The sequence below is a fragment of the Ailuropoda melanoleuca genome, chromosome 1 (assembly GCF_002007445.2).
Source record: "Ailuropoda melanoleuca isolate Jingjing chromosome 1, ASM200744v2, whole genome shotgun sequence".
Classification (NCBI taxonomy): domain Eukaryota; kingdom Metazoa; phylum Chordata; class Mammalia; order Carnivora; family Ursidae; genus Ailuropoda; species Ailuropoda melanoleuca.
This window is the reverse complement of record NC_048218.1, coordinates 194,238,796-194,254,608: the sequence shown is the minus strand read 5'-3', so window position 1 is coordinate 194,254,608 and position 15,813 is coordinate 194,238,796. Positions and strand designations below refer to the sequence as shown.

Genomic DNA, 15,813 nt, shown 5'->3' with positions numbered 1-15,813 from the left:
ATATGGTCCCGCCACGTGATAGAGTCACGGAGCCATGAATTTTAATGAATGAAGAAATTTTAATGAATGACTTGAAGGAAAATCCAAGCAAAAGATTATGAAAAAAGCAAGATGTACAATTGTATATTCATTACGATCCTGTTTTAGCATAAAATATATACATAAATATATAGAGAGCAAACTGTCAAGGAGTAGGTAGTGATACTGTGGTTGATTTTTATTTCTTTTAAAAATTTTGTACACGTTCTACAACTGGCTTGTGCTAAATGTAGAGCAGTCAGTGTTCTTTAGGAAAACATCTGGAAATGAGCAAATCTAGTATCTTGTAACCTGATTTTTTTTTTTTTTTTTAGGTATTGGGGCACTGACGTTTGCACTTCTGATGTCAGCGAGGATGGGTATTTTCCAGGAAACCCTATACAAACAATTTGGGAAACACTCCAAGGAGGCTTTGTTTTATAATGTAAGCAGTTTCTTGAACCTGAGGAAGATACAAAGTACTAAGTTGTAATCTGTTATTTCAAATGAAATATGCATTGTTTTCTGATGTAGTTGAAGGACCAAGTATTTTTAATACGCTACTACTGTGTATTCTGAGCCACAGTTCTCTACATGAGGTGTTCTCGAACAGTCAGTGTGAACCTAGCGTGTCTGCTAACCAGGAGCAACGTCTGGGGATGAGGACCTTCGCCCTCCTTGTTCCCATAGATGAAATCAAGTTAAAACCATTATGGAAACTTGGAACAGGAAAATAAGTTTCAGAAACAACATGCCGAGGGGGACGGCAGGCAGGCAGGCAGGCATTTTCGGGGGGGGGGGGNTTTTGGGGGGGGGGGGGATGAGGGGTGAGAGCAGTCCCTCTGGGGAGCTCTCTATACCCAACAGAGAGCTTCATTAGCTAATTCTGTGTGTTTCTGCTTTTTTGGAAACTGCCGACCAGAGCCCCCTCCTCTAACTGCTCTCCCTCCAGCCTTTCTCCCGTGGGGAGAACATCCGAAGCACAGCCCCTCAAGGTTCCAGGTGCTAGAGATGCCTTCAGCTTCAGTGTTCAGAGATGCCTTCAGGGCTGGCTTTTTGTACCGAAGTTGCAGACAATCGGGTCGGGTTGAGATATTTAACCAGAGCTGGAGTATGTGGCTGGGAATTTTAAAAAATAAGGAACGGTTTATCTGGTTCACACCTTTCTTTTAGAGCAGTAGCTGGCCCAGAGTAGCTGGCTCGTAACGGTAGCTGCGATTCCATCCCGTGGTGCGGGGGGGGGTTGTGGTCAGGCGCGTTCACCGGCACTTACCGTCCTTTCCTCTTCATCCTCTTTTCATTCTTGGCTTCGTTTCATTACCCTTGACCTCGTATTGTCCTCAGATCTCTTTTTCCCATGAATTCCTAAACTCCCTGAAATCCGCCTTTGCCTTCTTGGTAATTTTTAAGTCCTTTACATTCGCTAAGCCATTTTCAAAAGTGGCAAAATGTAGCAAATCCCATGGGCCGAATGACTGTGAGTTTAAACTTCCCCTTTGTTGAGGGAAGGATGCTGGCTCCATTGTTTCTGTTCAGTGTGTGGTGATCATCGGACTCCACTCCGTAAGGGCAAGAGCTGCCGTGTGGGGTCGGTAGCACGCTGGACAGTGTCACGTGGTCCGAAGCCCTGCATACGTTTAACCTAACAAGTCTGAATTGCTTTTCTTGATCCTGCTTGTCGAACAACTTGTAAAACTGGAAGTCATTGTAAAGCTGCTCTACGTATCCTGTAATGTGTCTGTCTGTAAATTTACGCGGAATCTTTCTTCCCGTAGCATGCCCTTCCACTTCCTGGCTTCATCTTCCTGGCTTCCGATATCTATGACCACGCCGTTCTGTTCAATAAGTCTGGTGAGTCTGGGTTATCCGGTGGAATTGCCTGACAGGTTCTGAGGCCAGCTCTCAGTTTTGCTGTTGACTTGACCGCTGCTTTTTTCATGATCTTATCCAAATCACCGTCCTATCAGAAGCAATCCCCGTTCCGCACCCCGGGGATCTAGTACCATCCGTCAGCCCTTGCAGCGGCAAAAGCTTTTATAGGTGCTTCTCAGTTATCTGCAAACGATGTAAGAGAGTATCTTTCAAATTTTCTCTTTCGCTTTGGAATTGGTGTGTTTGTGTTTGCCTGTGGAGCATTTGGATGTTTGGAGAATGCAAAAAGCAATACCACGCTGCAGAGGTGGGGCCGTGAGAAACTGGGCAGCCATGCAGCTCTGTCTGCTCGGGCTTGTCCTCTGCTGGTGCGAGAGGCAGCCCCGCTCGCACGCCCCATCCTAGCTCGCTTGGAGCGAGGGGGAAATAAAAGCCATGAGGGGGCTTTTTTCCAAGGTGTCCAGGGTAGGTAGGCAGCAGGAATAAGCAAAATAGTTCAGATGTTTACAGGGTAAGTTAGCAATTACTTGTTAAAGGGGCTGTTTAGTCAACTAGCTAAAAATTGCCAATTAACTTGAAGGGAATTTCTTATCTGATGCAATTATCAACTAAAAGACATAGTGGTTACACAGACCAGCGAACACACAGGAACAGGAGACGTGTAAAATTAAGGCTTTAAGTCGCTCATATCTAAAAGGGCGAGTGTATTTTGTGGAACGGCAGTATGCGGCCTCTAAGCCTGCTGGCCGTCAGAACCTACGCTGGGAAGTGGTGAATGCTTTCTGTTGGAGTCTGCAGTGTGGACTGTCCCATTTACCCACCAAAAATGTATAGTGAAGGTCGTGTGTGTCGGAAGGTTTTTAAGGCTCTGAATTATTCAGTCATTTCTGACTTTTTTTTTTTTTTGGAAGGTACAATTGACACATTTTTGACACAAAGATTTTTAAGGTCTCTTGAGAGCCCCCACGTAGAGAAGGGCTACTGACATAAACAGATCCCTTGGGACTGATTTTTGATTTAGTTACTAGAACGCTGCTTCTAAAAGTCACGGAGATGGGTATTTATATAAAATCTTTTTTAGAATCTGCCTTCAACGTCTTCAGAATCATCCCTGAGTGAAGTGTATGCTTTTTTTTTTTTTTTTTGTCTTGCTTGCCTCGAGGTTATCTCAGATGAACCTGTTCTCCTTGAGTTTGTTAAGAGAATTGAATATCCACCTGAATATTTTGAGTCTTACTAATTGACTCTTACCCAGCAAATTGATACAATGGATCTGAGGTTATTCGACAGTAATAATACTTGTTAACTTTCTTTTCATTTCTGTACATGCTGACTACAGTAGACAATAGAGTACCAGGTTATGGGGATTTCCCACTAGTCCAGACAGTTATATTACCTTTATATATATGGCTTTTTATTTTTTGCAAAAGTAACATTCATTTACTAACCAGATCTCACTGTCCTGTTAGAATTTCCTAAGTTATACTGTATAATTCAACCCCCCAAACAACCTTAGGAATTCTTAAAAACGGATCTTTGAGGATTTCTGTGTCCTTACTCTCTTTGATCTTGAATATTTTATTTCCTCCCTAATATTTACCATACAAGCCTCATTTTATAAAACTAACATAAGAATGTATATAAAGGAAGGAAAGTTACAGTTCCATTGCCTTAGACATCAGCTAATTTCATTTTACCAGTTTCTTTCCAGATACTGTTTACATATATTCTTACATAGTTGTCATCCTTGTATAATTTTATACTTTTTCACTTGCCGCCTTTTTTAAGTGAGTCTGTATAATCTTCATGATTCGTTTTAAATCAAATGTGTCCTGCCTCATTTAGTGAACATTCCTTTGCTTACACAGCCATTGCTCTAAGATTAGCCATTGAGATTGATTCGATTTTTCCTCATTATAAATAGTACTCCCATCAATGGAGAATATTTTTCTTCTTTTGAATTAATGAGGATTAATTCCTTAGAATGAATAGAAATACTTGTATTGCCCCTTAATATAAGCATTATGAAATTGATTTAAAAAAACAAAACAACACACCAGTTGGTACTACTACCAACCCAGTGGCTGCCAATTCCACTACCACGTTTCCAGATTAGGATTTTTTTAAGTTTTTAATTGCTGTTTTCATAGAGTATAAAATAGTAGAGCCTTGTTTAGCTTTGAATTCTTCAACTGGGATTGAATATATTTCCAAATGGCATTTAGTTGTCTTTACTCTTGTGTCGATTGTCAGGTAAGACCATGTCATTTTTAACTTCTGTCTGTGTCTCAGTGTTTCTTTGTAAAGTGGGGTCCTATTCAGGTGGATGGTGAAGAGTTTACAGCTTAAATAAATAATTTAAGAGATCAATATAATGACTCTTGAGACCGATGCAGCCTGGAATCAAGGCAAGTAAAGCGCTGTACGTACGGTCCAGATCTACTTGCAAGGGAAGTAACGTTGCGGTCTCTAATTATGTTCAGTCTCCATTAAGCTGTCAGAAACATGACTGTCTCCCCTCTTCATCTTTGCAGCATTATATCAAGTCCCAGTCGTTGGTGTGGCCGTGCCCATCATGTGGTTCTACCTCCTCATGAACGTCATCACTCAGTATCCTTTGCACTCCTCTGCCGTGGGGTCCGCTGCGTGATATTTTGACATAGGAACGTTCATTCCTAATGGTGCGGTGCCCCGAGTTTTGTTTCTGCCTTCATCTCTTCTGTGCTTCCGGAGCCAGAGCTGCCCACCCCGTTAGTGCCTTCGTGGGGGGCCAGAGAGATGTTAGTGCTGCCGGAGGCCAGTAAGTCACTGGGCAGCATGAGTTGCTCTGGGTGGAGGTGTAGAAATCAATGGGTGACTAAGTATGTGACACGAATGCTCTGTGATTTCTGCTGGAGTTTTTCAGTAGCCTAGGCTATGTCACAAGCTGCCACCAAATTCTGCAAGACATTTCAAAGTAACTAAAACCTAATTTTTTTAATGTTTCTTTCGAACGACCTTAAGTACGTTATAAAAATCCGAAGGCTTTGAAACCATGAAACAGATCGAGATTGGTCTCATTCCTCTGGTATCACCTAATAGACTTGCCCGCAGAGTTCCTTTTTAGACGAGGAGGTGAGCCCTGGGTCCTGTAAAGTAGGTTTGCTGACCTTTCTTGCAAGTGTTACCTACCTTCTGTCACTACTTGGGAGGGAACCCTCACCGGAAACCGTGTGAAGAATTCAGAACAAGGGTGATGGGAGGCCTGCCGGCGGTTTCAAGTTAGGGTCCACAAATGAATGGCAGGACGTTCATTCTGCAGGGTCTTCTACTAAGGAAGAGCCTCAGAGCAGCCATAACCCACCCCCATGTTTTCTGGTTCTTAGAATATGAACATTTAAACCAAGAGCGTTGCCAGAATGTTCTCCCTGGTGTTCTCTCTGTAGTCTGCCGAAAACCACCTTAACCCCACCACTCCAGGTACGTGTGCATCCGGGGCGTCTTCATTCTCACCACAGAATGCGCCTCCCTCACCGTCACCCTCGTCGTGACTCTCCGCAAGTTTGTCAGCCTCATCTTTTCCATCTTGTACTTCCAGAACCCTTTCACTCTGTGGCACTGGCTGGGTACCTTGTTTGTCTTCATTGGGACCCTGATGTACACAGAAGTATGGAACAATCTAGGGAGCACAAAAAGCCAGCTTCAGAAGGACAAGAAAAACTGAGGTCTGCCTGGAGCAGCGAGAGCAGTGTCCTAATGTGCCAGGGTCTGGTGACGGTCTGGCCGCCATTTCACGTTCGTTAGTGCTCAAGTATTGAACCAACCACGTACCCGAGAATCCTCAGAAGGGGGGACGTCTCAGATTCCTTAAGGCTATAAAGACCCACGTTTGTGGACTCTAAATGGAAACCCCTCAACCATGAAATAGGAACAAGAACTGTTCTCTGCTGTCGAACAGCCCATTCGTTTGTTACTTGTTTTGTTTACCAAAATATTTAGTACTGTTACTTGCTTATTGAATTCTGAGTCCCCACAGCTACTAGTTTTATATCCGTGGTCTCAGACAAGTTGATCTCTTCTTGCCCTTCTGATGATTCTCTTCCACACGGTCATTATCATCCTGTGGTCTCGCCCCTTTTTTNCCCGCCCCCCCCCCCGCCCCAGCAGCATGGTCAGCCAGTGAGGTGTTCCAGGCACCATCATCAGGAAACAACTGAGTGGCCCTGTGAACTGAGACCCCGGTGACATTGGGACTGGAAAAGCTGCGGTTGTCCCTGTGAGCTGAGCCCTTGTCTCATTGGAGCATGACGGGTGGGAATCCTTTCCTGCATCTTGCTTTGGTTTTGTTTTCCTGTGCAGAAGTCTTCTGCTGTCTGTGCTTAGAACAGCCCTTCAGCGCATCTCCGTAGCACAGAGTTCATAAGAAAGATGGTGTATGAATCGGGAGAGACGTTTTCCCTCCGTCTTCTACGTGAAGCCCTTTAGCCGGGAGCGGAGATGGTGCTGCGGGATGGCCGGGAGCGGCTGGCCCTCGGCGGCGCCCAGAGCGCCGGGATCCCCCTGGGCCCAGCGGGCGCGCGGGGCTGGCTCCTAGTGGGTGCGTGAGGTGTCTGGAAGGTGTCTTCGCCGGAGAGATGCAGCTGCCTGTCTGTCCGAGAGTCCTGGTCGGTTGGGCCGCGGTGGAGGCTAGTCCGCGGTGGGTGTGGTGTACAAATCGGGTCCAGTCCCAACGGAAATGAAGGTGGTTCTCGTTCTTGGGGTTCTAGGTGGGTAGTTACAGGTGGTGGGAGGTAGTGTGTGTGTCTCTGTAGAAACACGATGCCCCTTTGGCCGATCATTTCGGAGGGTGGCTTTGCCTCCCCGGGATAATTTTGAGGAGGAGGAACAGTGTCAGTCCAGCGCGTGTAGGGGTGTGTGCACGCGCATTCGTGTAGTTTCTGTGGTAATACTGGAGGCGAAAAGAGCATGAAAGTTTGTTTTATTTCCTCGTGCTTCACTCAGCCTCGGGCCTTCATTAACCTCACACAAGTACATGCTTTTCCCTCTTCTGCACACAGAGGCCTGCCTTTTTTCTTTGGGCACAGATCGTGTTCTTCAGTTGCGGGCCCCTTGTGGGCGGTTCTCCAGCTGTGCGTGGCTCGCTCTGTGGCGTGCTTCCTGCAGCTGTCCTCTCACGGGGCCTGCCAGACGTGTCCGGGAACCATTGGGTCGCTCTGGGGAAGCAACTTAAGCTGCCTCATTGTTTCTCCACGTCCGTCGCAGGGTTTCCAGACTCATCTGTTCTGGACATGGACAGCTTTCCAGAGCCGGTAATCGGTCTACCGTAAAAGATGCCGAATTTGGTGTGAACCCGTTCATGGAATCAAAAGGCATTTTCTTTCACATACTAGAGTTCCTCAGACTGATGGTGCTATAAATAGCGTGTGTTAAATATCCTCTTAAAAGCTACTTTTTTATTAAATCACTTAATGGAAGAACCTGTCCCTAGGGGCTGTCGGATTGCTGTGTATCCGGAGTCTTAACAGGCTTACATAATGTAGTGTCATCCTTTGGATGTTGATGGAGGTTTTTAGTAATTTCAATGTGTCGGTTATACACACAGCATTTAACTGGGTCTGTGAGGTTTTAGAAAGTCCATGTTCCTCTCAGTCTGGACACCTTTGCTGGATTTATTAACGAGGTGAAATATGGACAGATTATGGCACTTAAACAAAAAACGAACCTATGTGAGACCAGAATGTCTGAAATGCCCTGTGAGTTGATTTTCTCTCTAGTGGCCAGATGTAAGAAAATATGTCTAATGGACGCTAGTACTTTCATTAACTTTTTTTTTGGACCATTTAGTTCCATAGGATAAATGATTTTTCAATCCAGGTTGAAACTAAATTTCAACTTTTATTAAAGAGATAAATCAACTGTTTTGTAGAGGACCGAAACCATGCAACGGAAGGAAAAGGTCTATTAAAATGCTGCTTCTGTTTCTCTGGGACAAGACTAGGTAACTGTGTACCCCAGAGACAGACTTTGTTTACAAGAGATTGGCATTTAAGACCGCCAAAACTCTGCCCTTAGAGCAAAGATCAAATAGCAGAGGACACTTGCCAGAAAGTGTACTGTGTGTGTACATACCTGTGTACCCACTTAACAGCTTGACTGATGTCCTAGATAAAGTGACAGGAGAAAATGGTGGCTATTTGAATTATTAATGTAATACTTACATAGCCTTTACCACCATTCTGTTGTCACATTATACAGGCTCTTTTTCATTTTTTTTCTTGATCCTTTTTATTTTCATCTAAAACAATCGTTAACGTACTTGGTAAGTGTCTCTCAAGTTTTAAAGTATTTAGGCACAATCTAGTTTTTCCCCCTTCTTCCTGCCCAGTGATCCAATTATGAAATGCTATAGTACCTTATTCTTCTGGGAAGATTACATGACATTTTTAAAGGATTCTAATAACTTGGGGTCATTTCTCGAGCACCTTTTCTTCCTTCTGCCCTATTTTTTTTCCCTCCTGAGCCCCACCTCCTGTGTCCTCACTGCAGTCTCTGTTCACTTGTGTACTTTTCCACTGAAAATTTGTAGAGTTTCCCACACCTGTAATCTTGTCTGTTTATGCCTCTATTCCCTGGGGCCTCTCAGATGTTTTTGTGGATTTTTACAAGGTATTATATCTGTGTAGCACGTATTTTGTTAGACATTGTTATAAGCATCAATACTTGAGTGTGAGAAGATCTGGCCCATTTGTGAATATACATATAGATAAGTAAGTATGAACATGAGGGTTAACGTAAAAATGTTTATATATTTCGTTACCTGAAACTGGGGCTGAGAATCTTAACCACCCTGTCCTTGTATAATTGGAAAATAATGTTCTTGTTTGCTCTTGTCACCCCACCTTGAGCTTGCTTTATTCAAAGCCAGTGATTTAGCTCTGGGCTGGTGGACCAACTGGACTAGGAATTAAATTTACATGAGCCAGATTAACAGAAAAAAAAAAATCAAAGTTTTATTTTGTGCACCCAGAGTCCCAGTAATGAAACTGAAACCTAAACAAAAGACCAAAGCAGGCATTTTTAGACAGTAAACCTGTCAGGAATGGACAGGATAAAGGAAACAGCTGTTGGGAGCTTTAGTGAGGAATTCAGGCTGTGGTGGTAGATTAGTAAAAATTTAACAAGCTTTGTTTCTACAGCTTTCTTGGCTTTAAATATTTTTTTCTAGTTTTCTTAGTGCAGGGAGGGTACCTTTCACATGGGAGATTAATTTTCTTCTTTCAGGAGGACGGAGAAGGGTCCTAGTGTCTTTGTACCTGCTGTTCCCCACATAGTTTCGATTTAAAAGAATGCGTATGCCGTTGTGGTACATTCTGGATGGCCTGCTCTTGGCCCCTGCAGTTCCCTCCTCTGAAACTTCCCTGGAAGGGCCGCCCATTAAAAATGACAGATTATTCCATTGCAGTGAACCAGTCTGGGTTCTGACGATAGGTCAGTTGAGTTAAACTCCTTTCAGAAGGTGGTGATGTGTTCTCAGAGTTAGTCCAATGGTTCAAATCAGGAATGAATAAGCCATTTCTGTGGAAACAAAAGGAATGGTTAATGATCGGATCAAATTATAAACCAGTTTCTGAGGGTAGCCAGTCAAGTGGATTTCTGGACGTCAAGCCGTAGCAATCTGATGTGTTTTCTTGGTTTGTAATTCGAGTTTCTGCGGTGGTCTTCTGGAGTAGCCCGTAGAGCAGCGGGCATAGAGACTGTCCACATATGAGCTGTTGTGATTTCTCTGAAGTTGTTTATATGCAGTTTGCAGGGCTTCAGGAAAGAGGGCAGTTTTTAGTTATCGAGCCAAGTGAAAAGGATGGGGGGAAAAAACCAAAAATGCTAGTAAGGGGAGTTGTAGCCAGGCATTGGAGAAAACCAGAAGAAATCAGGATCTTGTCTAGTTTATAATGAGATGTATTAGAATATAGTATTCAAACAGTTTTTCTCTCTAGAATCACCCTCATTTTTACCAAAGATAACCCAATTGAGACTGATTGGTTTGCAAAATAAGTCTAGCTTTTTAGAACTTGATCTGAATCCTTATATAAGTGCAGCAAGAATAGTGATTGATCTTACAGACTCTTTTTATAAGGGCTTTCAAGGTTGGAAGCCAGGCCAAATACTTGCCACAGACTTTACCTGTAACACCTGTAGATTTGGATTAATTCCTTCTCAAGGTCCCAAAAGTATCCTGAGGTTCTTAGACCTGCCAGGAAGTGACCTTCTCTCTTCACATGGTAAGTCTGCTGGGAATGCTGTCAACAAGATATTAGACNTAGACCTGCCAGGAAGTGACCTTCTCTCTTCACATGGTAAGTCTGCTGGGAATGCTGTCAACAAGATATTAGGCTATNTATTAGACTATTTTTCCAAGGGGCTTTATTGGTTCCCTATAGTCCACTTTAGTTCATTAAGCTCTCTGGTAATTGAGTTTATGCAGGCCTCCCTCAAATATGACATTCCAGTCAAAGCCTTGGTACCACACCCAGTGTTTCCAGTTGTGTCCTGTTACTCTTGTTGAATTTATCCAAGTAAATATATTATGAAAATCTAAGAATACTGAGTTTTTTTGAATTCTGAAGGGATCAGGTAGAAATGTTTTATTCACAGAGGTATATTTTATCAAATTGTTGTAAGTTACAGTTATCTTAATTTCTTTAAATCTGGAAAAACAATGTTTCAACAAAAGAAAGTCATAAAAATTATAATCATCCTCAATTCATTCAGTCCCATTTTGTTTTGCTTAAATCTAATTCTTGCATTAGTTCTGGAAATTCTTACCGAGTTCAGTTGTATAATCTTATTATCAGAAACCTGTACTCAGATTTCTTTCCATGAGTCTCAGTGCAGACGAAATACCTTTGCAGGAGGGTTTGTAAAAGCATCGGAGTATAACTGTCGGGAAACAACAAAAGACTTAAAAGTGGCCATGGTTAAAGATCTGATTAGAGTTCACGACAGTGCAGTTGACAAGGAAATTTGGTTATTTCTGAGACACACACCACTTCAAGGTAACCTACTAGGACATACCTGATTTCTGAGAGTTTCATACAGTTTTTAATGACATTTCTACATAAATATAATCTGAGAGGGTTCAGTATCACTCAGTTGACACAGCGTCCCTTGTTAACAAGCCTAATTAATGTAATCTTTTTATCAGGAGACATATTTTGAACTATGCCATGGGCCCTCTGGAATATTAGATTATGATGAAAAGACTTTTTAGAATTTGATTTTGGAAAGTTCGTCAATAAACTTCAAAATGTTTGAACATTTTATTAAATAGGATCACTGATCATTTGGAAATATTTAACCAAAGTGACAAAGATTTTAAAGGCAAATACTGAGGGTTATGTAATTGTGAGCAAAACTTGGCTCTTTTAATATTGAAGACTCAGTTTTCCTGAATGATCAAAGATCTGATGAAAGCATAGAATCTTAGATTAGTGGCTTGCTTTTCATAAACAAAACTAATGTTAAAACAAATTTAATCTTAGCCATTAATGACCATATAGAAAATTTTTTTTCTATAAACCTAAAACTTTTTTACATTCAGGTTTTGTTCTACGTTTTCCCTCAACAAAAATGTCTTTCCATTCCTCAAACCTTTCTCTTACTGAAAGCGTTTTCCTTGTATACAGAGTTGTTTCCTGTAGTTGGGGTAGCTTTGACCCATTTAATTTGAATTCTTAAGTAAGTTTGTGAAGTAGGAAAACCCTGATCTCCCTTTCTGTGTGGACACAGTGAATGTCTGTCTGTCTGTCTACATTGACAGCAAGCAGCCCCTGAAGAGCTGAGGGCTGACTGGACAGCTTCTGCACCACAGAGGATGGAGGTACCCCAGAGAGAACAGCGAAAGAGACCTGGTAACAACTGGGAGCCCCCAGCCCAGCACTGTAAAGGGCAGTGGGAGGGCTGGAATTGAGGGACTGAACATTTCTATCTGCCCTGGGGTGCAGATAAAATGCTAATTGCCCTTTTAAACAAAGGCTTTTTAAGGATCTGGCTCTCTACCACGCAGTAGGGGGCCTGCTGGAACCCGCTCCGGAGAGGCGGCAGTGTGCCCCTGTTTACCCTCCTCCACCTTGATGATGCAGATAGGGGTAGGATCCAGGCTCCCTGGCCGGCCTGCCACTCCTATGAGCCCGGGCCCCCCGCACACAGCTCCAGCTGTATCACCACAGTGACACAGGGCAAAGCCTCCCGGGACACTCCAGATGACTTGGCTGGGTGGCCCCTGTACGTATCGCTGGGGGACTTTCAGCCCAGGCCTCCTGTGGCTCCAGCGGTCTCACCACTATGTCCCTTGCAGAAAAAGCCCCAGGAGCCCCCAGCTGTCCTGCTGGAGTGCTCTCTGCAGAGCCCTAGGATCCCCAGTCCACACACCTGCTCCAGCTCCGCAGTCTACACCAGCCATCCTTACACGAGACAATGTCTTCAGACCTAGAAAGGAGGTAGCTGTTCTTCACAGAAATAAGCACAAACAAAATGAAGAACGTGCTCTAAACAAAAGCCCAAAACTTCAGGAAAAGAACCAAATGAGATGGAGACCAACAATCTAGCTGACAGACACAAGGCTAGATGAACTCACTCAGAACTTCAACAAAGAGCCAATCAGAGTGGAAGGAGTGGATCAGTGACCTGGAAGACCAGCTGATGGAAAGCACAGAACCTGAAGAGCAAAAGACATTTTTAACGACGAGGGTTAAGAGTTCTCTGGGACAACATCAAGCATACTGACATTCCCATTTTAGGGCTCCCAGAAAGGAGAGAGAAAGGGGCAAAAACTTATCTAAACTGGGGAAGGAAACAGACTTCCAGGTCTGGGGGGTACAGAGAGCCCCAAACAAGATGAACCAAAGGCGGTCCACAACAAGACACATAATTAAAATGTCAAGAGAATCTTAAAAGGAGCCAGCGAGAAGCAACTAGTTAGGCATGTACAAGGAAACCCCTGTAAGGCTATAGTATTTTTCAGCCGAAAGTCTGCAGGCCGGAAAGGAGAGGCATGACACAAAGTGCTGAAAAGAAAACAAACATACAACCGAGAGCACTTTACTGAGCAAGACGGTCATTCAGAATTGGAGAGAGAAGGAATTTCCCAAACCAAAGGTAAAGGAGTTTATCGCCACTAAACTGGTCTTACAAGAAATGTTACAAGGAATTCTTTACGTGGAAAAGGAAAAAAATTCACAAGTAAAGGCAAATATACAGTAAAAGTATATCAATCACTTCAAAGCTAATAAGATTCAAAGACAAAAGTAGTAAAATCAATGATATCTAATAGTTATAGCTAAATAGGGACTCAAAAAATAAAGATGTAAAATATAAAATATGGAGAGGGTGTAAAACTGAAGTTCTCTTAGAGTGTGTTTGAACTTAAGCAACAATCAATACAGACTTACATACTTAGGATGTTATATATGAGCCTCGTGGTAAGCACAAACCAGAAATCTATAAACAGATACACAAAAATAAAAAGCCACACACAACGCTAAAGAAAATCATCAATTACAAGGAAAGAAAACTATAACCAGAAATGAATGAACAAAATGGCCCTAAATACATGCTTATTAGTAATTACCCTAAATGTAAATGCTCCAATCAAAAGACACAGGGTTCCCTCTCCCTCTCTCATAAAGAAAATCTTTAAAAAAAATTAAAAATAAGAGAGGGCACCTGGGGGGCTCAGTCACTCAAGCATCTGCCTTCAGCTCAGGTCATGGTCTCAGGGTCTGCAGAGTCTGTTTGTCCCTCTCCTTCCCCCTTGCACTCTCTCAAATAAATAAAATCTTAAAGGACATGGGGTAACAGTATAAAACCACCAGACCCATCTATACACTGCCTACAAGAGACTGACTTCAGACCACTTACAGAGTGAAAGTGAAGTGAAGGGATGGAAAAAGACATTTCATGTAAATGAAAGGGAAAAAAAACTGGGGTAGCAATATGGACATAAAACAGACTTTAAAAGAAAGGCATTATATAATGATAACGGGATCAGTCTAATAAGAGGATATAACAACTATAAATATCCATTCATCCACCATTGGAGTACCTAAATCCATAAAGCAGATATTAATGGAGAAATTAATAGTAGGGACTTTAACATCCCACTTATATCGATAGATTGTCCAGACAGAAAATAACAGGCGTTGATGGATTTTACAGGTACATATAGAACATTCCATCCAAAAACAACAGAAGACACATTGTTTTTAAGTACACCTAAACATTCTCCAGAATGGGTCCCACATGAGGCCACCAAAGTAGTCTCAACAAATTTAAGATTGAAATCCTATCAAGCATCTTTTCTGACCACAATAGTACAAAACTAGAAATTACAAGAATGGAAAAAAAAACCACATAAGCACATGAAGCCTAAACATGTTACTAACTAACCAGTGGGTCAATGAAAAAATGAAAAATGAAAAAAAATGGAGACATAATAGTCCAAAATCTTTGGGACACAATGAAAACATTTCTAAGAGGGAAGTCTATGGCACTAGAGGCCTACCTCAAGAAAAGAGAAAATATGTAAAGGAACTAGAAAAAGAACGTTAACAAAGCCCAAAGTTAGTAGAATGAAGGAAATAATAAGAGAGTGGAAATAAGCAAAACTGAGAGTAAAAAAATACAAAAGATCAAGGAAACCAAGAGCTGGTTCTTTAAAAAGATAAACATAATTCATAAATCAAGAAAAAGACAAATTAAAATCAAAGAAGTAATAAACTGACATCACAAAATTACAAAGCATTTTAAGAGACTACAAAAAATATATGCCAACAAATGGATAAATTCCTAGAAGTATACAGTCTTCCAAAGGTGGATCAGGAAGAAATTGAAAATCTGAACAGAGCAGTTACTAGTAATGAAATGGAATGGGTAATCAAAAAATTCTCAGAAGTCTAGGAAGGGATGCTTCTCAGATGAGTTCTGCCAAACATTTAAAGAAGAGTTAAGGGACACCTGGATGGCTTGGATCTTGGTTTCAGCTCAGGTCATGCTCTGGGATAGTGAGGTCAAGCCCTGCATTGGGCTTCCCTCGAACCCCACAGTGGGGAGTCTGCTTCTCTCCCTCTCCCTTTCTCTCTCTCAAATAAATAACTCCTAAAAAAATAAGTAAATAAAGAAGAGTTAATTCCTGTTTTCCTCAAACTATTCCAAAAAATAGAAGTGGAAGGAAAGCTTCCAAATTCATTTTACAAGGCCAGCATTACCCTCATACCCAAATTAGACAAAGACAGTGTAAGAAAATTACAGGCTAATGTCCCTGATAAACACAGATTCAAAAATCCTCAAGAAGATATTAACAGACCGAATCCAACAATTCTTTAAAAGCAGCATTCATTATCATGTGTGATTTATTCCAGGGATGCAAGTATGGTTCAGTATTTGCAAATCGACCAACGTGATACATTACGTCAACAAAATGAAGGATAGGGGCACCTGGATGGCTCAGTCAGGTTAGTGTCCCAACTCTTGACTTTGCCTCAGGTCATGATCAGGGTCCTGCGATCAAGCACTGTGTAGGGCTTCATGCTCAGCAGTGAGTCTGTGTGGGGATTCTCTCTCTCTTCCTCTGCCCCTCCCACTGCTTGCATTCTCTCTCTCAAATTAAAAAAAGATGGATAAAAACCATATATGACCATCTCCAGAGATGCAGAAAAAGCATTTGACAAGATTTAACAAAGTGGGTTTAGAGGAAACCTATCTCAGCATAACAAAGGCCGTCATGACAAACACATAGCTAACATACTCAATGAGGAAAACTTTCAGTTACCAGCTTTTCCTGTACGATCTGAAACAAGACAAGGATATCAATCTACTGTAGCCACTTTTACTCAGCATAGTACTGGAAGTCAGCCACAGCAATCAGATAAGAAAGAGACATAAAAGGCA

At 42.2% G+C, this 15,813-nt stretch overlaps 1 protein-coding gene across 1 annotated transcript in view; it reads left to right on the top strand.

The window, feature by feature from the left end:
• The window catches only part of SLC35B4 (solute carrier family 35 member B4), a 43,196-nt gene extending 33,018 nt beyond the window's left edge, over positions 1 to 10,178 (top strand). The window contains exons 7-10 of the mRNA XM_034672366.1: positions 354 to 463; positions 1,794 to 1,869; positions 4,425 to 4,500; positions 5,350 to 10,178. Coding sequence (XP_034528257.1) covers positions 354 to 463; positions 1,794 to 1,869; positions 4,425 to 4,500; positions 5,350 to 5,593 — 506 coding nt within the window. The 3' untranslated portion in view covers positions 5,594 to 10,178. The remainder of the gene's footprint in view (positions 1 to 353; positions 464 to 1,793; positions 1,870 to 4,424; positions 4,501 to 5,349) is intronic.
• Positions 10,179 to 15,813: the final 5,635 nt, after the last annotated feature.